This window comes from Coenobita brevimanus, chromosome 101 (genome assembly GCF_032717465.1).
Source record: "Coenobita brevimanus isolate Jiangsu-jjx chromosome 101, ASM3271746v2, whole genome shotgun sequence".
Classification (NCBI taxonomy): Eukaryota; Metazoa; Arthropoda; class Malacostraca; order Decapoda; family Coenobitidae; genus Coenobita; species Coenobita brevimanus.
This window is the reverse complement of record NC_137054.1, coordinates 70,951,159-70,976,329: the sequence shown is the minus strand read 5'-3', so window position 1 is coordinate 70,976,329 and position 25,171 is coordinate 70,951,159. Positions and strand designations below refer to the sequence as shown.

General features: G+C 42.3%; 1 protein-coding gene across 1 annotated transcript in view; it reads right to left on the bottom strand.

Annotated features, from left to right (window-relative positions):
* Positions 1 to 1,206: 1,206 nt before the first annotated feature.
* Positions 1,207 to 25,171, bottom strand: part of LOC145415085 (uncharacterized) — a 119,239-nt gene continuing 95,274 nt past the window's right edge. The window contains exons 2-3 of the mRNA XM_080284498.1: positions 2,284 to 2,441; positions 1,207 to 1,371 (exon numbers count right to left, since the gene is read on the bottom strand). Of these exons, the coding sequence (XP_080140624.1) occupies positions 1,207 to 1,371; positions 2,284 to 2,441 (323 nt within the window). The remainder of the gene's footprint in view (positions 1,372 to 2,283; positions 2,442 to 25,171) is intronic.

Below are 25,171 nucleotides of genomic sequence, written 5' to 3'. Positions count from 1 at the left end.
GGAAGGAAGGAAGGATGGAAGGAAAGAAGAGAATAGCGAATGGGGGAAGGGAGACAGAAGAGTAAGCTGGAGGAACCTAGTACGAGCAGGCAAATTGCAACATAACATATAAAGACATATAAAGCAACAACCATCCAAGTAACGAAATGTGAAAATTGAAACTTAAGACCATCTAAATATTCTGGCTACCGAAATTTGTATCCATTCTTTATAAATAATGCTATACAGTACTACCATGCACAGTTGTACAGTCCAATTATCTGTACACCTGCATCTCATACCATGTACCAAGGGATGGGCTGGAGATGGGATGGGGGTTAGAGAGGATGCACTGAGTGAGTATGAGTCGGGTGATGAAGGATGGGGCTGCGTGGGGTAATGCAGGGTGGCTTGGAGTAATGTGGGGTGGCTTGGAATAATGTGGGGTAGCTTGGGGTAATGTAGGGTGGCTTGGGATAGGCAAAGGTAAAATTGGGTGAGGTGGAGCGGGATGAAGCAAGCGAGGAAGAGTAGCAGGAGTCTGGGTAAGGTGAGCTAAGGTGGTGGAGGGTGAAGCAAGGTAAATTATGGGCGCGTCCTGAAATTTTTGCCTAAGGTTTAGTAATTATGCCAGCCATTACCTGGTGCTCTGACCTGACTAGAAGGCACGGAGGGTCTTAATTTTGGGGTTCTCAAAGCAGTCACCATACTACCTCATCCCTTAACACTGGTCACTACTCTTCTGTACTCTCTACCTGCTCGAAGTACCTATCTAGCAACTCACTGTTTTCTTCCCAGCGCCCTAATGCTGAAATTAACCGGTAGTCTCAAGTTTTCTTCATACAAGTAACCGGTTAACTTTGGAACTGTCTTTATCAACCTTTTGTTCCCTTCGATTATGACCTCCAGTTTTTTAACGTCGTGTGTCAAGGTATCTCGAAGTTAACGGGTCTTCATTTTAGTTTTCTGTTGTTCAGTTTTCTCTGGTTCATCCTCTGGTTCTTTCTCTGAGCACAAAAAAACACAGATGGATTAATAAACTGGTATGATAAACAAATTCCATCCCGGTAAACACCCTTCTGGGATTTAATGAAGTCGAGTTTATCATCTACAGGTGGGGGTACTAGGCCGACCTTTCCCACGCCGCGCCGCCTTGGATCCATCTTAATCAGTGTCTCAAGGATCAAGGTGTGGCGTCACGAGATAGAGGTGCACCACTAAGCCACACTAGTCCCCCATCTGATTGCGAGGACGGTCATCATTTCCTGCTTGACAGTTGTTGATGAAGCTTGTTAGGTAGTCAGGCTGGGATGTGTATTTTGAGTCAGATAAGAAAACTATAAGTACGGATACAATCATGGCCGGCATCTGTACTGTCACTGTCCTCACAAACTATGTAAGTGTGTAGAGACAGCTAACGTTACCTGGGAATACGGGATGGTCTCTGCACAGCTACGGTACACTGACACATATTTGTTTCGTTTGGCATAATGATAAATGAACATACAAGAACATAGGATTTCTAAATTTGTGTTTAACTTAATCTAAACTTTGATCCCATAAATCCATTTGAAAGTCCCAAACAAAATAAAACGAGAAAAATGTGTCGGGGATATTTGCCCAGTGAACTATTGTACAAAGTCTGAAGCGAATTGTTAAATAATTAATGAATGACACCAAACTGAAAAGCGTCTGGATAAAAGAAAAAAAAAAAAAGGAAACCTGACCAAATACAGAAGATCCCGACACAGTGATATGGAGACCTAAAGATACATCATAGTCATCACAACCATCTTTCTCCAAATTATTTCACACCCTGTATCGCTAATGATACAAGAAAAAAGAATACTTGCACACGTATTCCCTCTCTATCATAATGTGTAACCAAACTGGGAGAGAGCGTGGCATTTTGAGCCTCCTCCCTCGCCTTGTGTTGGTGTCGGGGTGTGGCGACCTTCCGAATAGACCTTGTGTAGTGCAAGCAGCCTCGTCGCTCCTCTGACAGGAAGGGGGAAGGTGGACGTGGGATTCCTTCTCTTTTGAATCATGTAGAGAAATATGAAGAGTCCTATAATACATCTCCCAACCCATTTAGTAATGAAAAATAAGATTATGATGATGATAACGATGATGGAATGGCACCCACAGTTATTAAGGAAATGATAATGATGATGATGATGATAATGATGACGATAATGGCTATAGATCTCTAATGTTATATCAGTAAAAGCTTAGTTTCAATAAGGATGAACAACCACATTATTAATTCACAATCATCTACTCTCCCATCAAAGCAATACAAACCTCATCGGCGAATCCCACCGGCAGGAGCGCCTCGGTAAGCACGGAGCCCTTCTCATTAACCAGATACAGGGGAAGGAACCAGTGGAGAGGCCTGAAGCACACTCGACACACCTCCTCCCTGTCGCCTCCCCGGTCGTCAAGGGCCACTTCGTCAGACTCTGCTGGTTAGTCTGCTTGCACTGTACACAAATTAGCTTCTTGGACAAATCTCGGTGCAGGAGATGTCGAAGAGAATTTATCCCGGCGGGGTGGTGGGCTGGAGGGATCTGATGGTGAACCCGGATCTGTGTGTTCTCAGTGATCAGACTCCGTGAAGTGAAGGCATCCTGTTTTCATTGTCGTTTTTCATCGTGTTTTCTCTTTCGTTTTATGTTTTCTTCTTTTATCCCCCCTCTCTCTCTCTCTCTCTCTCTCTTTTTATCTTCCTCTTAATAGCTTCTTGTTTTATGTTTTGTTCACTTTCTTGACTTCTTGTTTCATCTTCCATAGTTTCTCGTCTTTTCTCTTTGTTTTTTGAATCTGTCCTTTCTCGTGTTTTGTTTTCATCTCTCTCTCTCTCTCTCTCTCATCTTTTCGTAGGTCCTACGTAACATATATTCAATTACGCCCTCTCCTTACCATTCCTCACCTACATTAATTAACATCACTGCAATATATGATAAATTCTCCCTCTGACTTTCTAAATATATTCAAACACTTCACATAAAGCTAAAAACATAATAATAATCTCCCGCCCAACACTCTTTCTCGTTTAAGCTTATAATGATCTTCCATATCTCTTATCTCAGTCGTTTCCATCTATGTCCTGTGAGTATCTTAGGGCCTGACAGACTCCCCTAGCCTTCCCTCTCTATCCCACGACCATATCCACCTCCCGTCCTATAGACAACATTCTCTTATCCTTCCCTCTCTATCCCACGACCATATCCACCTCCCGTCCTATAACCAACATTCCCCTATCCTTCCCTCTCTATCCCACGACCATATCCACCTCCCGTCCTATAACCAACATTCCCCTATCCTTCCCTCTCTATCCCACGACCATATCCACCTCCCGTCCTACAAACAACATTCTCCCTCTCCATCATTCCCTCACAGGGCCCATCCGTCTAGCCACCCGCCCCTATCCCTTATCCTTAACCCATGCAACTTCACTCCACCCTCTTCATGAATCTGTCCAACCCTCCATTCCGTAAGCGATCAACTGTGTACCTTTTCCCACCTCTCCGGCACACCTGCGTCTCATTTTGCTATCACTACACCTCTCTGCTATGAAAGTGTAGACATTTGCCCTACATCAGCTGAAATTTTGTGTCATTCCACTATGCATATCTATCTGGTGGTCAGTTCATCTTCCGCGATCCGTTGTGAATATCTATCTGACATTCTTCTCGGTCGGTATAGCAGCCGATCTTTCCTTAGTCATTTGTCCATATAAATTACTCACAGCTGTTGTTATAGAGTCGGCATCACAATTTGGTTCCCTGTAACTTACCCTCGTTAATTCTCGCCATCTTATTCACCATATAGCGGCTGGTTCGTGTCCTGCCCATTTTCATCAACCAGTTATCGTAAGAACACCACGCATCGCTTTGTTCCCCATTGCCTATTACCCATCAACTCATGCTAGTTAACTTAGGCCGCTAGAACTCAATCTTAGCGGAAAAAAATCGTAAAGCGTTTGCAGGACTGGAATACTAGAGCTGTCCGGACCATATGGGGTTTAATGGTACCAGGACTAACATTCCCAGGCTCCCATACTCACTGTCAGCTAAATAATTTCATTTGGCGTTAGCTGGAGGAAAATATTACCGGTAGAAATGTCTCGATCATGAGAAAGTTAACGATCTACAAATTCACTGCCATTTACTTGACCCCATTTACTCGTTACAGTCGTTTTCATCAGTCCTTCTTGGGAAATTCTGCGTTGATTTTAACAAAGATGTAACCCCAGAAACTCAAAGAGACTCAAAATAATATCTGAGTTCTTTTTCTGTCCCCTCACTCCATTTTTTTCTCTTGTCATCTCCATCTAGCATCTTGCAAATCGACCTCTTCATCTTATCCATTCAACCTGACTTTATCAAACTGCGTCCCTGGTAACTCGTCCTTATCCACCCATCCTCATCAGTTGCTTCCCATCAGTTCTCCCCATAAGCCTCCATTTCCCGTTCCTCGAAGCTCTGGGCCAATCGCAAAACATCCTCCCAACGTATGCAAATAGCCAATGTCCACACGGGGAGTCTATCAAAGGGACGAGTGCAAGCTGGGGATGGAAGGATGCAGGAGGATGGGATGGTGTGGCAGGATAAGGGGTAGTGGTGGGATAGGATAGGGCTTTGACGGGATGGAATTATGTAGTGGGATGGAATGTTTAAGCGGGATGGAGGATTGTGGGATTAAATAGTGCAGTGGGATGGAGGTTCTGATAAGACTGAGATAATCCCTTGAATATGATGATGCTTACCTACCTATCAGTATAAGGACAATTTCTTTTTCTTTTTTCCTTTTTTTTTAAAGCTTAGGAGAGACTATTCGAACAGGAGGGGCAAGATAAAGCTTCCATACCCTCATAATAAAAGCTTCTTTTTTTTTTTCCTAAGCTTATTGCAATCGTCTAGTAGCAGTGAATATAAAATAAAGATATCGTCCTCTGGCTAAGGGGGTTTTGAGGGGGATGAGAAGCTGCGGTAAAAAAGAAAAAAGAAAAAAAAAAACTTGTGGTGAGACGGAATGCTGAGGTAGAATACGAGGCTCGAGCAGGAAGGAATGTTAAAATGGAATGAGATAACTAGACTGAAGTGGAATGTTGGGATGGGATGAAGTACGGGGATGAGCTGGGGTAGAGGAAGGTAAGAGGTTGTGCTGAAATAGACACCAAGGAGAGATGGGACTTAAAAGAGAGATTTAGAGACGTCAGGGATGCGTCATGACCCAAGGACGGAGAAGAAGATGGAAGATGCGGTGGGCTGAAATAAGTGGGACGGCCGGGTCAGATAAATGGTGAAGCGTCATGGCTGGGAAAGGTGGGGGAGACACGAGATAGAGTGGAGTGAGGGGCAGAGAGAGTGGGAATGGTGTGGGGGACATTGATGTGAGGGTGGTGAGGGAGGTGGTGGTGATGGGCGTGGTGTTGTACAAGGTGGGGTGGTCTTGAAAACAGGTGGTGGAGTGGGGATGCTGTGTGTTTGATGGAGGTGGGGAGGAATAGAGAGACATTTTGTGTGAGAAATTGTGATGATGGTGGGGGTGGCGTGGGAGAGAGGTGGTGGGAGTGGTGTGGGAAATACAGATGACGGTGATGGTGTAGGAGAAACAGAATGAGTGATGAGGTACACAGAGATGCAGAAAGTGGAGTGGGGGACAGAGTTGGTGTGAGTGGTGTGAGAGACTGATATTATGGCAGTGGTAGCTTAAAGGTTACCTCAACTTGTCATACAGCATCTGAATATGTTAAGGTGCTTACTGGCAATAAATCTGTTAAACCCATCAGGACTTAGTGGTCACCATATCATCCATCTATCTAGTCACTTCCTTCTTACTTCTCTGACCTCAGAGTACTCCATCACCAACTTCATGTGTGATGTAGGAAACAATAGCTCTAATAATTTTAGACAGCAATACTAATTGTGTGTGTGTGTGTGTGTGTGTGTGTGTGTGTGTGTGTGTGTGTGTATGCGCACGCGAGCACATATGCTTTTGTGCGGGAAGGGAATTTTGATCAAACCTGTTGGAGGAGAGTTAAAAAAAACTGGACGAGAGGCACAATAGTATTACCAATAACGAACGATGAAGCTGCATGAACACCAGTAAAATAAAGGTTTGAAAATAAATATAGGCTACCCATCACCTTAAAAGTGGGGGGAGGGGGATAGGCACCCAGAGAAAACGAACGTCGCCTCCCATTTCCGGGGACCCTAATCTATATTTCTCCTCAGCAGACCGACGCCATAGCTAGACACCTGCTTCGTCACGTCTACAACGCTGCCGTAGTAGCATCCGATACCTTACTGTGAGCAGAATCACCCTGGCGTCTGCCTAATGAAGAATGTCTGCTTCGTCTTGCCACAGATTTTCTCAGGTTACGTGTCTGGGTTGAAGCCTTATAAAAAAGACAAAAAAATAAAAAAACAAGTAGGAGGGGCTGCGTCTGGTCGGTCAGGCACTCTAAGCTCCTCTGGTATTTCCTCTGCGGTAAAAAGTTGAGGAAGTTATCGGTAAAAAGTTGAAGAAATTATTATCTTTCAACATCCTGACCACCTATCGATATGCGCAGGTAAGGGAGGTTTGACAGAACTGATTAACCCATTAACCATTTTACCTGTTTATCATATTTAGCCTAAGGACACTTTTTATTTTTATTTTTTTCCTTGCTATCACCAGACGATACTGAGTAGATTTCTTAAACTGGAGGGGGTCCAATAAAGCGTTAATTATTCCTTTACTAATAACTGTCCAAAATAAGGTAAATAAAGGTGTCTTCTGGAAATCTGATTAAAAATAAAAATGAAGACGGTATTTTAATGACGATATTAAGGAAATGATCATCTTGCAACATTCTGACCACCGATATTTACTGGTACAAGAGGTTTCACAGTACTGATAAGCTCATTTTCCTTTGTGTTTAACGATCAAAATTTTAGTTGATCTCCAAAAATAACTGATGGATGGATGGAGTTGGTAATGCAGTGGTAAATCTGACAGTACTAATAAACTCGTCACTCTCTTTGCAAACCTAGTTATTTCTAATTTAGTTAATGAGTGTGGGTGTCTGACGATTATGGGAAGAGGCAATGAAGTGGAGTGGACAGATGTTTTGGTGGACATGATTTCAACTCCAATTTTTGCTTGGTATGGTTTGAGGATTTCAGTTAAGTTCCTTTCAGTACTTTTTTCTAAAAGACCTTCCAACACGTCACGAAAACATGTTCATAGTAACGTAACATCACAACTGAGGGTTAGTGCCAAGGCGGTGACAGGAGAGGGTGTTTGGTGTCATCCGATTTCAAGGAACAGGATCGAGTGTGTTGCTGTTCATCGTTGTCACAGTACACTCAGGTATATCATCGCTCGGGCACCTCAAGATATTCTTCTAAGTCCATTATTGCTACCATTTACACACATGATACGTGGTTTGCCTTAGGAACAACAAGAATAGGCTTTGTTATGTACCATCTTGTTTGCTAATATTTTACTCCTGGTGTTAGAACTTCGGTTGCCAGTTCCCTAAACAAAGATCTTGAAGGGATTGCTTTATGATGCAGTAACTGGGATATGAAACCTACTCTCACCAAAAACTTAATTTGATCATTATCTCCTCACACACACACCACAAAGCCAGCCAGGAGACAGGACGTGTGTGCTGGGCAATCCCCAGGTCCTGTCCTCCCCACTTACTGTTATTTAACCAGCCCATACCCCACTGACCGGGCTAATGTATGGCCCGGCCTGCACTACAGGGGCAGGGAATCTATAAACGAAACGAAACGATTATCTTCCTAGCATAATATAACATTCATTCATTCATATTAAGCATTATAAAATCTAAAGTGTAGCTTACAAGAAGTTAACTATTGGCGAAAACACAGGAATCGATTCCTCTTTTGTGTCACAGAAGGTTCGTAAAAAATAAAAATGAAAATGCTTTTGATACTCTTCGTGGCAAATCTTTTCTTCGGAACTGCTTCAGCCACTTAATGTGAACAATATTTGAGTGTTGCTCCCAGTCTGGATGTCTGCTGCTGACCCAATTGAACCTACTGGTTAAGAAATTGTATTCCATTATTTCTAGTACCGGAATATCTAGTATGAGTTGAATTTTATGTTATGGTCGATACATTAGTTCCTTTTAGTGCATAGAATTCTCCATACCACTTATCATTTATATTGATTTTTTATCCTCACCTGTTTCATCCAGAATGTGTTACGAGAAGGGTAACTGTTTTGCACACACGAGCATTTTCTATCACTCGTTTCAGTACCATTCAATTATCGCAAAGTTTTATTCTTACTACATTACCAGATTGCTGAAATAGTCATTCTAAGTAATTCTGACAATGATTAAGTACAAGTTAGTCTTTGACAACTTCAGCTTAATATTTCACTGGTTACTTCCTATGTTGACTGTTGGGTTAATAGTCTGATGTTTTACAGAGGGGCTGGCAAATTTACTTGTTAAAATAATTATAATCATCATCATCATCACTGTCATCGTCGTCATCACCGTCGTCGTCATACTGCTGCTGTTGCTACTACTACTACTATTACTACTAATACTACTACTACTACTAAAGTAAATAAATAACTAAAATAATATAATAAAAACTAAAATATCACACAAAATTCACTGTTGTCCCTATTTTTTCAACTACAAATTTCTTTTTCTATAAATCTTGACCCCCCTTGCCTCCAGACTCCCAAATAAGCACTGGAGGGAGCTTATCAGGGAGAGGAGCCCACGGGATGAGCCTAGCGTGAGCAGGATCGGGCGTGGCTGAGGTGATGGTGATCCTTTATGAGAGAGAGAGAGAGAGAGAGAGAGAGAGAGAGAGAGAGAGAGAGAGAGAGAGAGAGAGAGAGAGAGAGAGAGAGAGAGAGTTTTATAGTTGAGACTGCACATCATAACAAATTTCGCATCTTATCTGGTCGTTTTATTCCACAGTGTTTTGCAGTTGAAGTTTCATTTTTTCTTTCATCCTGTTCGTTAATACTGTTCGTTTTCATTCATACATTATTTTGTAAAACGTTGTGTTAAGGCATGTGGGCTTTTTTCAGAGTCTCCAACCTATGCTGAATAATTATACTACTCGTCTTTTCTTGTGCATTTTAGATACGAGTTTACAAAGGACAAAGCTTCCCTTAAATGATACTGGTTATCCTGATATCCTCTTGCCAGATACCAAGAGCCTTTGCATGAATTTCACTCCGTAGAATCCTCCATCAACTATTTTTCTTCGTACGTCTACATACTCCTCACTTAGTTCTAATTTAGTAGATGGTGATTAAAGACTTAAATAACCCTCGTGCATTCAGGTAGATAAAAAATACACCGGAAAAACACAGACATCTTGAGATTACCTGTCTACCAAAATCAGATTCCTTCCTCCAGCGCCTTTCTACCTGGACATTTACATATACTTTCCCCATAAAAGCAGTGCGTACCTGCTGATGAAGAACTTTGTTTACTCTCTTCCCCATTCTGGAGAGTTAAAAAAAATAAACGTGGGGATTCACAGAGATCGTCAGCACCGTATTCACCTATCTTCCAAAAGCCCTTCCCATAAAAGGAGTCAGCCGGTGATTAAAGACCTTGCGCATTTTCTTTTCCATCCTTGAGAAACACAAATGAATACATATTGAAATGTTCAGATATAATTCCACGATCTTGTAAAATCAAGCTGTAAAAATTCTCCACTTTTCAATATCAGTGCAGTCTAAAGCATTTTACCCTAAACCCCGTCGGTAGCTAGTAGTGAAAGACTTAAAATTTCACTCCAAAAGAGGCAAACGTATACAAACATTGAAATCCACAGAGATATTACCCCTATCTCCCAAATCAAGACTTAAAATCCATTGTTTTCCTATCCGTACACTCAAACACACCCTAACCTAAAATGCAGTCAGAAGCTGGCGACGAAAAAATCCCTCCACACTCTTATCCAATCAGGTATGAAAAAGTTAAATTAAGGTAACTATGAAATCCGCTGAGAAAAAAAATCCCAATCTGACAAAATTATAACTTAAAATCCGTCTTTTTTCTCTCCATCCATTCTAAATCACCACGGCTATAAAAACAACACACTTAGAAGCCAGTGATGAAACTCCTAGCTCACTCTCTCTCTCTCTTTTTTTTTCACTTCCTAAGAGGTAAAGGTTAATACAGCCTAAATTCACCTAGAAAATTTCCTCCTTTTTAAAATTGTAAGTTTACAATCAATTGCTTTTCTGTCCGCACACTCAAAAAAACGCACAGAAAAAAAAAAAAAAACAGTAGCTTGTGATGAAAGGCTTCGCTCACCCTCTTTCCTATTTTGTCTGGTCAAAACTCAAACAGAGGTCTTGAAGGTGAGGGAGACGTGATGCCTTGCCGGGGTGTGAGGGGTTATCTGGTGTGTGGGGTGAGGGGGGAGGGAAGGGGCAGAGGTGAAGGAAGGGTGAGGGGTGGTGTGAGGGGTGAAGGGTGGTGCTAGGGGTGGTGGGGGGGGGTCCAGCACACTCCCTGATGAGAGATAAGCTGCTCCACACAAGGGTACCTGAGGCTGGATTTATAAAAGATTAACCAATTTTCAACGTAAACAGACCTTCACAACATTTAAATATTATCACAGATCGTATTATTTTTCCTAATTAATCAGTATAATACTCACTTTTGCAAGATTATAAAGTGTTTGGCTGCTGCAAGAGTGAAGCCAATCGTATATACAAGTCATCGTAACAGGACTTTGGCTTAGCAGGGTTTATACATAAGATCCTGATGTAAATAATTCTGTCACCCACCAGCAAACTCACCATGTGCAAGGAAGGTAAAGACGAGAAGCTGGCAAGACGAGGAAAAGAGTAAACAAGACAACAGGTAAAATAAACAAGCTACAATAAATAAGATAAATAATTACCTAACTAAATAAACAAAATAGTGATGGAGAAACATAATTTTGTAACCAAAAAAAAAAAAAGAAAGAAAGGCAGGAACCCTAAATTTTAACCCTTTTAACCCCATGATGTTTTTTCTCTTTTTTCTTAAGTCATCAAACGAGTGTATTCAGCAGAGATAAGAAGTTGCGGAGTGTAAGGATTAAACTAAGGATTTAAAAGAATTTATATCTTGGAGGTTAGGAAAGTAATAAACTTGCACTGGAATCTTATGGTAACTGGATAAAAAGATGAAAGAGATTAATTGCAGCAAAGGCAGAAAAAAAAAAAACGGAAATAATTATAAACATTGGCGAGCATAACTTAAAAAAAAAACAGAAGCACTGGAGACTTGGTGAACAGAAAAGTTACGAAAGAAAACTAACTCCTAATTTAGCAAGGTAACGAAAGCACAAAGTTAGATATCAGAGACCTAAAAAAAAAAAGAATGTAGTATCGTTATGAACATGGAATACGAGCACAGGATGGGAAACAGAAAAAAAAAAAAATTGACAAAAACTATTACTAGGAAAGGTTACGCGTTACAGCTAGAAAAATAAGAACGAAAAGAAATGACTCAAAATTCTGAAACGTAAGAATATGAAAACAGCGTCACAAGTCTGATACAAAAAAAAAAAAAAAAAAAAAAAAAAAAAAAAAAAAAACGAAAAGGCACTGAATTATAAAAGGGGAAAAAAAAGGAGCTGGGTCAAAAATGTAAAAGTAATGAAACCTTAGCATACGAACTTTAAAGAGAAATTTAACACACTGTTTTTTAGAAATCTGGGAAAAATAAAATCAGCTTGAGATTCCTTGGATTAATAACAGGTCATCTATGTACCCTTCAGTAAGACGGCGACTTTAAGTAATTCATTCTTGCAACATCTAGACTTTGTTCCTCTTGCTAGAGACTTTCGACTCTCAGTGCCTACTTCCTTAATCCCTTCACTACGAGAGATCCTTCCTCCAGGCGATGATATGCAGCCTAGGAGACAATTTGAACTGGAGGGTTAGACACAGCCTTCATTAATTCATCAAGTGCTTGGGCGTCCACGTAAGCTGAGTCAAGTAAATGGTAGTAGCAGGAACTATATCTATCTGCCAATCAATCAATCAATCAATTAATCAACCAACCAATCAATCAATCAATCAATCAATCAATCAATCAATATCTCTCACTCTCTCAGACGCCACTGTATGGACGGGGTTATGCTCAAGAAAATCGTAGGACGGTACCAAAAATAATAAGAAAAATTACTTCTTAACACTGAAATAGTTAAAGATGGCCAAAGTAATGAGAGTATTGTTGTTTTAGAAGACTCATAATTCTGCCCGTGAAGCTAGGTATACAGACTCCTTAGACTTTTCTTTCCCTGTTAATATACAGTGAAAATATTTCTCCTAAATTGAATAATGTCCTCATCGAACTAAGAGGGCTTGGTTCGTCAGCCCAAGGACGTACTTTTTTTTTAGGCTTGCTGCTACCTGGTCAATTTATTCAGCCAACGTCAGCACCCCAGTAATGAATGGGGCAATGAAGTCTGTCTCTAATTCCAGTTGAAAAAGTCTCCCCTAATCTGATTGAAGGCGTTTGTGGGTGGCAAGAGCAGGCAAATGAAAGAAAAAAAAGTTAGCGTGATTTTTTGTCCAACAAGCTTACTAGGAATAATTGCCTCTCCTGATCTGAATAAACTCACCTAACAGTATTAAGAATATATATAAAACTCGTCAGTGCAGCGAAGGAGGTCGTTTTTATTCCGGATTTTCTCTCCGTAAGGCCAAAGCTAGATGTTAACATTTTAAAGCTGCTTCGCCCTTTGACCTTAGGACCTGCTTAAGAACAGGCGGAGAGAACTTAGAGACGATGATTTTCCTTGTAGATAGTGCACCTTTACTTAGCGCCAAAGTGTACGTGTTTATATAAGATTGTAAGGGAAGAAAAAGGTGCTTACTCTTGTCTCTAATTTGTTTGGAAGAACTACATAAGCTACCCTAGTAAGAGATTGTGTCTTGTGCTATCTCTCAGGGTCCAGGTTTCGTATTCTCGTCGGTTAAGAGAGGTCCCTAACACCTCTTCCTCGGCGATTTAGTTTTGGATATGGCTGGTAAAGGCCCTTCTGTACGTTATTTATGCAGAGTATGGCGGTATTGGAAGAATTAATATAAGACAGACGAGAAGAGTATGGTATGATAAACAGAATAAATAGCTTAGGAAAGGGTGTTAAGGAGGAGGTGCTAATCAGCCTCCTAACTCGACAGGAAAAAGAACTTTAGCACTATACCCATTTTACTCTAACTTGGCCTAAAATTGCAATCCTTTTGTCTTGAATTCTCTGCTGTGGGAATAGATTGTCACGAGATTATGATACTTGTCACGAAGAAGTGATCTGGAAAGAATGTAGAGCCATAGTATGCTCTTATTCTGCCACTGATTTACACCATCCAGGCTGCAAAAGGACGAAAATCTGGGCCAAGTAGAGAGAAAGCGGTAAATTTTCTGGTGATGTAGGGAACAAATGATCTTGAGAATCCACTCTGTACACAACACCTTATGGGAGAGAGGATGCGATAAGAGGAGATAAGAGGGTGAACTTAACGTCTTTGTGGCTTCCCTGAGACGCAAACATGAGCTTAACTATCAGGCACGCTCTCGCAAATTCAGGTAGAACCGCCGAGAGGGAAAAACTCGAGTTATCAGAGGACACTTCACACTACTCAGGGGTAAAGTCTTCATGGGGATCGAGGAAAGGTTTGTTGATGAGATAATGGACGATGGGGAAAATATAATCAGGTTCCAAGGTTTCTTCCTCAATATATTTTGGTCTTTCTTAGGGCTTCGAAATTCAAGTCAGTGTTATTATTGTTACTGCTATGGTAACTCTCTTTTTCTTTACTTGTGTTACTTCAGTTTCTTTTTCTGTTGCTGCTTTACATTCATTTTTATTTCACTGTTGTGTTTTTTTGTTGGTGATGTGATCAGAATAAGGCTATATAGATAAATAATGATTTCCTCGGCAGTTCTATCCACTTTCACTGTCCTATCTATGAAACCATATAATTTTGGCAGAGTTGATTTGGTCTGAAAAACATGTCACATTGATGCCTACTAAAAGATACTGAAAATTATCCATAGGTAATAGGGATTCTTTGAGTGGACAAAAAAGGGTAAGAGACGAACAACGTGCATGTGCATCTTACTATTCCAAGACTGTGTTTGTAAATATTCAAGGTGTTGTTATTCACATTAAGTAGTAAGTCGCTGTTCTTCCTGCTCACACGCACTCCAACAAATCCCCTCCTAATATCAGTAACTGGTAATTCTCCCCTACCCTTATATCTCTTTAAATTAATCCCCATTGTCTTGTACGTCACAGAAATCGTCCTCCACTCATATACATGTTTTCAGCAATCCCTCCCCCCTCATACCTGTTGTCAGTAATCACCCTCCCTTTAGTAATCCCTATCCCATCATACATGTTCTTAGTAATCTTCTCTTAATGCCCTCCCGTCAAGCGTATTCTCAGTAAATCCCTTTCGCTCATACCTGTGCCAGTAATCCTCCTTCCTTCATACCTGTCCAAGTAATCCCCCTCATACTTGTTGCCGATAAATCCTCTCCCTCGCAGTCAATTATCCTTCCCTTATATGTGCTTATACTTGTACCTAGTAATTCCCTTCCCATATACCTGTACCCGGTAAATATTCTCCTCCTTCCTCTCATCCCTCCCCACCCTCCTACATCCAGCCAGCACCACCTGTGGGGAGAACAAGGTCCACTACATGCTCTTCCCTATGACCAGCTCCGCTCCTACATCATCTCACCGTCCACTAGCCCTCCTCTATCCCTATCCTTCCCTGCCGCCGGCCCTCCCTCACCTTAGTTCCTCTCCACCTCAACCTTTTCTCACCCTCAGCCCTCGCCCGCCCCTCTCTGCTCCTATCCACCAGCTCTCCCTTACAACCAGTCCTCCTCCATCCCAACCTTTCCTCACTCTTAGTCCTTCCTCCCTCACCCCTATCCATTCCTATCCCCCAGTCCTTTCCCACCCTCCCCTCTAACACGCCACCCCCTTCCCACCCCCTGCCAATTAAGCCCCCACCTACACCGCCCAACCTGTACTCGCCTGCTACTGCAAAAAAGGGACCGTACTTTGCAATAATCCTACCTTTTCATCAGGCAGCGGTCCTACCTTGCAACACTGACAGTGACCGTATCATAAAAATGTGGCTCCTTCTTGTAATAGACAGTGGGGCCACTTAGTAACAGAACTAGTGGCCTTAAATAGCATGAGAATAAGTGGCTTATCTTGCAACAGAAAAGTGGCTAACCTTGCAACAGAGATGATGGCCCCAACTAAGAGCAGACACTGGCATCACGGTGCAGTAAAAAGTGACCCTGCCATGCACCAGGAAAAGTGGTCCGTCTCTGGAACAGATACAGTAGCACTAAACTGCAACAGAGACAATAGCAGTACCTTGTAACAGAGACCGTGGTAATATTTTGCAACAAAGTTAGTGGCGGCGCATTGCAACAGAGACAGTGGAAGTACATTGTAACACAAAGGAAGTACATTGCAAGAGACTGTGGCACTGCTTTGCAACGGCGGCACTACTTCACAAGAGACAGTGACACTACTTTGCATTTGACAGTGGCAGTTCTTTGCAAGAGAAAGTGACACTACTTTTCAAGAGCCATGGCACTACTTCGCAAGAGCGCGTCGAGTAAGCAGGGACTTCTTTGCGTCAGGAAAGGGACTGCTTAGTGTTTGTCCAGCGTCTTAAGCATAAAAACATGATGCTCGTAATGTTAGCAGGGAACAAAGTCATAAGAAGACCTTTAGCTTTACAACCTTCTTCCGACCGCGAGTAAGGAGAGGAAGGGTTGGGGTGGGCAGGTGAGGTCATGTCATCCTTAATTATTAGTTTTGATTATCCTTGGCCCGTATTCCCGTCGGTTCAGGAAGCTCTCTAACGCCTCTTCCTTAGTGGTTTATTCTTTTATTATGGCTGGCTAATATCCTTATGTACGTTACTTTACACAGAGTAAGGTGTAACAAACAAAACTAATCGCTTAGGAAAAGGTGATAGGGAGCTTCCTTAACCGACGAGAACATGGGACCTTATTGGTAATGCTGGCTAGACCGACGTGCACACCATGAACATATATTTATCAGTTCCGTGTTTTATTTTTTCCTTTTTTTCTTTTAGTTGTTCAGGCACTATAATTTTTCATTTTTCAGGCGTGTAGATGTCCTAAGTCCTTCCGTGTCATCCCTCAATCAGTCACTCTCCAGTCACTCACTAACGAGGTGCGGCAGACTGATCCTTCCGCGGGGTTACGTACAGCCTCCTCAAGGACAGCGAGGGATTGTCGAAATGGGATAAGGGAGTACGTTATGACCTGTTTATTTCTCCGTCCTTGATAAGTACATGTAGGTATTGATTAGACAGACTTTTCTTCCTCGCATTAAAAAAAAAAAAAAAAAAAAAGATATGGAATAATCAGATTTAACAAATGCCTTCCATTACAGTTCGGTACATTAATCTAGTCACAAAGCAAAAGTAACTTGAGAAAAAAATGAAGATACACTCAATAAAGATTTAAGCAAGTTACATATCGTACGAGTCACATATTGAATGTTGAACCATTTAGCCAGAGAGAGGAAATAAAGGCAAACAATTGACATATCATGTAACACGTCCCTTTTCCTTTTAAGAAATACACAGTTGACTGAAAACACACACATAGCATGACTCCAGGCTACGTACTTCCTTCTCTCGTTGACTCAGAAAACACACACTCAAGGCTGTATCATATGGCAAGACAAACGAAATTACAAAGAATTAGCCACATGTTTACAAAGACGACTAAAAACTATACACTGTCAGCAGAAATTAAGACGCGAGTACCATGAAACATAAAAATGAAATTAACAGGAATTCTACTAATAATAATACACTGTCAGTACGAATCAAGACTCGGTAATCGCTTCTCTCGTTGATACTGGACCCGCACAATCAGGGCTGAACCATCTAGCCAGAAAGGTGACCCCGGTGCGCCTTGCCCTTGGTGTCGCAGACGGGAAGATGTGTTGCTACTCCCGCCCTTATCTTGACCTGCTCACACTGCTCTATGGGGGACAAACACACTAGCGGCCACTCCCATACTCTGGTTTCTCAATGTCCTTCCATATTCTGGTCTCTTTCTCTCTCTCTCTCTCTCTCTCTCTCTGTAATTAAGCCATCAGGAGTTTATTTTTCTCAGTTTAGGAGAAAGCCATCGAACTGAATGAGTTAATGAAGACTATATCAGATCTCTCCTGTTTTTTAAATCTCACCTAAGCTACATAAAATTGTCTTAAGATAGTAAGAAGAAATTGAAAAATGCGTCAACAAAATCAAAAGAGGATACTCGAAATTTGATCGTTATGGGCGCCAGGGTGATTCAGTGATTATCTCGTTCGCCTCCCGGTCTACGTTGCCCGAGTCTGGTTACAAAAGGCAGCGTCTGTAGTATGTCTTTTCATTTGATGTTTTGTCATCTCTTCACCTTGAATGCTCAGTTGTAACAAGAGATGAACACTAGAAGGATGTTAGTCATGAAGAAGTGCTGTGGAAATTAATATTAGTAGTAGCAGTAGTAGTCGCAGTAGTAATAGCAGTCGTAGTAGTCGTAGTAGTAGTAGTTAGTAGTAGTAGTTTACCACCTAAATTATATATAAAACTACTTTTCTCAGCACAGTTATGAAAGAAGCACATGAAACTAAATGCCAACATAAGTACAGTATATATAATTAAGAGTTAGACCTACCTTGAACTTCACATACTCATCCCTATGCAAACACGTGCCAACTCCATTATTACGGCCGCAAAAAAATTAGGAAAAAATACAGACACATCTCTCGCGGCCCGAAAAGGTGACGTAATAAGAAAATTGCGTGTGTGTAGCGTCGCCCTCTCTCTTATCTCCACTTCTCTGTTTTGGGACGTCAGGGAGGGAAAATAATTATAGAGGGAGGGAGCGATGGTGTGGTAACGTGACGGAAAGCCAGTGTCTGAATACATTGACGCAAGAGTTCAAAGCACATTCTCCTAGGCGATTCACTTTGCATATTGCGCAGTGTCTGAACTCATTTCACTGACGCAAAAGTTCAAAGCACATCTTCCTGTGCGATTTACTTTGCTTATTGTTCTCCGTCATTGATCTGTATGTTATTTAGATAGTCGTAATATTGACATGTGTCTGTATTAACATGCAAACGACACTAAACCCCATTACTGATGCGTATGTTAGTTATATCTTGCTAATATGGGCAGCAGTAGTTTGTGTCAGTAACATACACAGTCTACTAAAGTGTAATGTGCTGAATGAATCGCTAAGGACGAGATGTTAAGAAATATCCAAAACCATTGCTACATAACCCAGTAAGGCTTCGTAGTACTTACCCCAAAACGATTTATTTTGCAGATTAACACCTCAGTATTTTCTCGCACGTTATCTGTATTCTCAGCCGTCGATACCTAGTGCATAAATAACATCCCGGAAGGTATTAAGCTGCAGTGAACTACATAAATCGCTAAGAAAGAGTTGCTGCGAAACCTAATGAAACCAAAATGCGACATCTAATGAAACGAAAATACGGAGCAGTGTGAAGGGAAGAATTTTCCTCATGCGGCCATCTGACACAATATTCATAGCTGATGTTTAAAAGAGGTGAGGTAATTTTTACAGGAGGCGAGATACGTCCGTGATATGCATAGGGTTAATAAAAATTTCCAACTTCCTCTTTATTCAGGCAATGATTATAGATTTTCATTTATTAGTTCCTTTTATTCTGGTTTAAAGAAAAATGTTCTTGCTCATTTTCAGTTTTGAGTAAGATAGATAAAAAGCATATGGAAGAAAATCGCCAGTCTGTAAAATGTAAACATGAGTAGGAAAATTAATGATCAAGCGAATACTGTAATAATAATGATGATGATGATACTATTACTAATATTACTACTGCTACTACTACTGCTACTACTACTACTACTACTACTACTAATAAAGCAATCATATTTTATCAACCGGGGAATCTACACAGGATCGTACGAATAAAATCTGAATCATACCATTAAGAATATGAAACCGGGCAAACTAGGTAAGGTGTGTGTGTGTGTGTGTGTGTGTGTGTGTGTGTGTGTGTGTGTGTGTGTGTGTGTGTGTGTGTGTGTGTGTGTGTGTGTGTGTGTGTGTGTGTGCGTGCGTGCGTGCGTGCGTGCGTGCGTGCGTGCGTGCGTGCGTGCGTGCGTGCGTGTGTGTGCGTGTGTGTGTGTGTGTGTGTGTGTGTGTGTGTGTGTGTGTGTGTGTGTGTGTGTGTGTGTGTGTGCGTGTGTGCGCGCGCGCGCGCGCAATGAAACTACGGCTACAATAATTATTCCAAAAACTACACATTCCTTGGTTCACTCATTGCTTCTACCAAGGTTGAATCGGAAAGGCATCACATTCTCAGCCAGGTGCAGAGCAAAGACGATGAGGCGTAAATGGTTGTAAATGGATGGTAATGAATTCTGACGACGCTGCCCTGTTGATGTTTGTGGTGTCGACGGGACCACCCTTGCGCGCCACCCTACCCTGTGTGTGCGTGTGCGTGTGCGTGTGTGTGTGTGTGTGTGTGTGTGTGTGTGTGTGTGTGTGTGTGTGTGTGTGTGTGTGTGCGTGTGCCTTGCCATGCCACAACGTCGGCACTAATACTCACCGTCCTTACTTAATACAGGCTAGTGTTGTCTCATTCAGGACTGGTGTGATGGTACTGTCAGGGGTATTTTTGTGACATGTGAGTTGTCGCCGTGGAGAGAGAGAGAGAGAGGGACGGCACGAGACTGGGCGAGGGAGGTCAGGGCAAGGGTCACAGCACACACACACATTTTTGTCGTGTAATGTGTTTGCCAGAGCCTTACTTCATAGTCCTTTTTTGCATTTCATATGAACAACTTTTTCGAAACCACATTTAAAAGGTTTTCTGTGGAGAGTAGAAATGTTTGGTTCTACTCTGTGTATTCATGATTGTATATTAAAGTAGGATATTATTCTTCCTTGCATTAAATGTGAAGAAGTTTCGAAGGGGAGTGCAGGTTTTATTGACTCTCAGAAATTCGCCTAACCAGCATTTACAAGTATAATATCAAAGGGTGGACGAGATAATGCCAAGACAGACTACGCCTACACCTGGACCCCTCTCACCTGAGCCAGTCTCGCACAGGTGAGGCGAGGCGTGTGGGCGGCGACAGTGAAAGTGGGTAAAGGTGTTGTCACACGAGCATTTTTTTTTTCCAACTTTTCCCTGGCTAATCGATTATGGTTAACACTACATCGGTAATTTAAAGGAAATATTGTACCGGTACTGTCACACAAGCTTTTCCATTCGTAGTGGAGAAGAAAAGTCGCCAGCATCCCCGAAAAAGTCGCCGTAAAATTGAGTTGCCTGTGAAAAGTTGTCAGAAATCATGTTTGTGGCACCCCAGTCTCTCATCAAGCATTCTCTCTCTCTCTCTCTCTCTCTCTCTCTGCATGGCATATCTCCTCATTCGACTTCTTTTTTTGGCCAGGGTGTGGCCATCCGAAGTATGTCTTTTTTTTTTCTGGTCACTTTCTACCGCATGTTGGAAAGTGCAAATTATTAAATGTATCTTGACAACAAAAAAAAGAAAATGGTTATTATTAAGAGAGGATGTATAATAAATGAAAGAAAATATACAATTACCGGTATCTGTTCCTCCAAATTCATCGTCAGCTACCTGCGCCGAAGCTCGAAACAAATCTTCAGAGAAATCATGACAATTTCTCTTACAGACAGTAAACAGGCAGCGAATTTCGGTGCTTGTAGCTTGGCATAAGGGGGTACGAAACTTTGACAGCGAATGTACAGTCGGCACCGTAAGTCCTGTCGCTTCTCCTGCCTCTCTCCCCACGAACTTTGAAAATCTGTGTGGTGGACCTGCAGCAAACGACGCTAACGGCATTTACCTGAGGCCAAATGAAGCCATCAGTGTAGGTTGCTAAGGATTCGCCTCACTGATCTTCAAAGGTCAGAGAAAGAAAAGCAGGAGACTCGACAGAACTTTTGATTCGGACCGTACACCCGGAAGTGAAATCCGTGTCCCACCTCGTATAATAATATCTGTTGTTGACAATGTGTGGAAACAGATGGTGCGTATCCTCCTTCTCAGTCCAATGGAAAGGTAGAAAGGCGAGGAGTATGGATTAACTGACGATGGTGATGGTTGTGGTGATGCTGGTTGTGGTGGTGGTGGTTGTGGTGGCCGTGGCGATTGTGGTGGTTGTGATAGTGGTGGTTGATGGGACGGTAGTGAGGTGGAGGTGATCGTTGTTAGTGGTGCTGATGGTGGTAATGGCTGTATTCAGTTTAAGGTACACACTCGTCTAAGGCATATAAATAAAAATCTAACTAGGCATAGAATAGCATATATCTATTTTTAGTGACTGGTATATGATAAATGAGCGAGTCAGGTCCTTATGGAGTTTCTTAGTCCTTTATATTGTGCATAAATATGGCGGATATTGTGCACAGATTCCTCTCTACTCTCCCTGAGGATGTGAATTCTCGAAAACGCTCAGAATGATGTCGAATTTCACTACATTAATAAGAAATAGAATCCGCAAGTAATATACGGTTACTGCAACACGGTTTAAAGAACTCAAATCCCTTCCTGCTGTGTGGCAATATGTAAAGCACAGCGGGAGGCTCAAGGCTGTTTTTGCTGACCACCTCACGCAGCGATCAGTACAGGTGAGGACTGGGCGAAGGCAGGTATGATGGTACTACACATGATGGATGAGGGCAGCACTGACCCCCACGCTGACCTCCGCGACCCCGTAAGGCATGGATCAGAGAGGCGATGTCACTCCTGTTAACCCTTCAGCCAGGGTATGTCATATCTATCTTCTTCCTGCTACCTTACAAGACTTTTCAGTGTAGGCGAGACAACTCGTACTCAAAATATTAACTGATAACTGTATCCAACCATACGAGGTCGAGAAAGTCTCCTAGGGTGAATCAGTCATTTAGAAAAGAGAATAAATTAACCAAAAATAAAATGGATAGCTGAACAGATTGACACAGTGAGCCATATTTTCGATGCATTATGAAGCCCTCAAGTACTTCTCTGTTACTATTTTTTCGTGCATGTTGTTGTTGTTTTTAGTAACCCAGGTCTGTGGCTGAGCAAATCCATCAACCGCATACAAACAATCGCTCCTGAAGGGCCGTCTGCTGCAGTGAATGCATGTTTCCTTGGAGTAGAGAGAAAAATGAGGAGAGGTAAACTGGAGAGGAGAGGGGGCCATGAAGGGGAGAAGAAAACTGTGGGACAAAAAAGTATGGGGGAGGGAGGAAACATGAGACAGAGAAAAATGAAAGGGAGGAAAAATGAGGGGGAGAAGAGAAATGAGGGGGGAGGAAAATAAGCAAGGAAAAGAGACGACAGGAAGAAAAGTCTGGGGAGGAAAATGTCCGCCAGCATGGTGATGGGATGGGTAGAAGGGAAGGAGAAGGAAGGCTGGAGCAGGGGATCGAGAAGAGTAAGAGAGATGTAAGGATGGAAGGAAGGGAGGAAGAAAGAAAGAAAAAGAAAGAAAGAAGGAAGGAAGGAAGGAAGGAAGGTAGATAGAAAAATGGGGAGCAGAGGAGGAAGGGAGAAAGAGCGACGGAGCAGAGAAGGAATAATGGAAAAAGATCAGAGGTGCGAGACAGAGGAAAGACTGGATATAGAACAGTGACGATATTTGAGGAGAGGGAGAGGAAGGAGTTGCTGGGAGCGTAGAGGAAGGTGGAAAAGAGGACACCATAGAAAGAAACAGGAAGGAAGGGGATAATTTAGGAGCAGGAAAAAATAGAAAAGAGTATGGAGGGAGGGGGTTTAAGTTGTAGACAGGGAAAGGAAAGGAAGGATGTGACGGTAAGGAGGAAAGGGGAGGGGGACAGGGGGTTATTAAAGGGAAAGAATGAGGTGAGGGAAGCGGGAGAGGAGGGGAGGATAAGGGTACGGAGGAGGGGAAGAGAGAAAGGAGGGAAAGAAGGGATGAGAAGGTAAGGAACAAGGAAGGAAAAGGAGAGAGGAAGGAAGGAAGGATAAGAGGGTATAGAAGATGGAAAAGAAAAGCAAAAGAAAGAATGATAGGAGCATGAAGAAGGGTGAGGAAGAAATAATGAAAGAATGGATGAAACGGTTAGGAGAAGGAGGAGAAGGTGAATAAGAAGAGAGAGAGAGTGAGGAAAATGGGAAAGAGTGGAGAAGATGACGAATGAGGTTATTAAGAGATGGAAAGTAACAGAAGGGTGGAGTGGAAAAAAAAAAAAAAGAGTAAGAAGGAGTCTTGGGACAGGTGAAATAATGGAGACAGTCGAAAAGGTGAGTAAGGAAGAGGAGAAGATGATGTGATAAACGAAAAGGATCAGTATGTAGGGAACAAGGTAAAGGAAAAGGTGAGAAAGATAGAAAGACAAAAGTATTGGAGAGTCTGGAAGGAAGAATAAGGAGGAGGAGGAGGAGGAGGAGGAGGAGGAAACCGGGAAGAGCATGTGAGAAGTGAAAGGGATTAGGAGGGGAGGAAATGGGAAGGCGAATGGGAATAAAGAATGAAAATATTACAGCAGCATGTGGCAAGAATAAGAGAGACAAAAGTATGATGTATCACACTTTAACCTTACTGTATTCAGGCGATTATTATACGATTTAATTCGGTCCTAGTATAGAAGGAAATGATTAAAGCGAGATCTATCCATTCCAGTTCGCAAATTCTTTCCTGAGCTGAATAGAATCGTCTGGAGATAACGAAGGTAAAATAAAGAATAGGTCAAAATAGCGAAGATGTTAATTGAGGCAGGAAGAAGAGACAGACGAAATTATAGGAGTCGGTGTCAGGAGATGAAGGTACGTGTAATGTAATACCTTGGAGTGACAGGTGCATCCCTACCGGTTCTGAGGAGTGAGTAAGGAAGATTTTGCTATTAAGGGATAACGTTAAGGACAAAAAATTCTTCACTATTAAACTGCACATACCTCACAATTAGGGCATGACCACCACTTTCCTCCCTGGCATATCAAAGTGAATTATCTATGAGGAGAGAAACATACCAAGCCTCCCTCATCCTAGAAATACTACCCTGCAGAGGAAGGTGAGACGTATACGAGGTGAAATATTAGCCACACCTATCATTTCCATCGTGTTGTAGCTATAGTAAGTCTGTTTTCCTCTGACAGAAATGAGTCACTATCGCAACGTGGTTCTTAGTCAGATCAGCTCAGTCTGACTAAACCTGGCCATTAACCAAGCTTTAACAGAGCTGAAATAGGTTAGAGATTTTTGTTAGGTTAAATGCCTTATGGTACTATTGGGTAGTGAGACAGACAGACAGACAGACAGACACACACACACACACACACACACACACACACACCGCTCGCTGGCGCAGTGGTAACGTTCTCGCTTGCCATCTGGTAGACGGGAGTTCGCGCCTCTCTCAGGTTGCGAAAAGTTTCACTAAAGAAGTGGGTGGTTACTGTCCCCCTTGAGCAAGGGGACGGGTGTGTGGGTGTGTGAAGGTCACAGCCTTGCCCTTAGATCGGACTATATGAGCTCTCAGCTCCCTTCCGGGAGGGTAAAATGCTGACGATCACGACCATCAAGTGATCCTGACCGACCCGGTGAATTACATACACACACACACACACACACACACACACACTCTCTCTCTCTCTCTCTCTCTCTCTCTCAAGCAAACAAAAAATCACCAAGTCCCTCCCGATTCTGGATCTCCCGAATACAAAGCATCCAATTCTAGAATCTGACATCACGAGATCACGACACCTCCATCATACCCCCTTCAGCAACTTGACTTCCTTAGCATTTTGACCTCCTTAGCAGTTTGACTTCATTAGCAATTTGACTTCCTTTACACTCTATTATTTATGCCGCCAGTCAGTCATCTTTTATTTATTTTTATTTTTTTGGTTAGAGGGAGAAGTGTGATAATGAAGTGGCTACGAGTGTGAGGGGTGAGTGTCCCCGTAGTGGGCCGACACTCACTCCCCTCCTCTCATTTAAGCTCCTTCCCATTTCCCTGAGGTTTACGAGACGTGCCGTGTGAGTGGGGGAGGTGAGGGGTGAGGGGGTGAGGGTAGAGGGCAGGGGTCAGTGAGTGCTGTTGGAAGAGGGTGTAGTGTGTGTGTGATGGGGAGGGGAGATGGTGTGTAG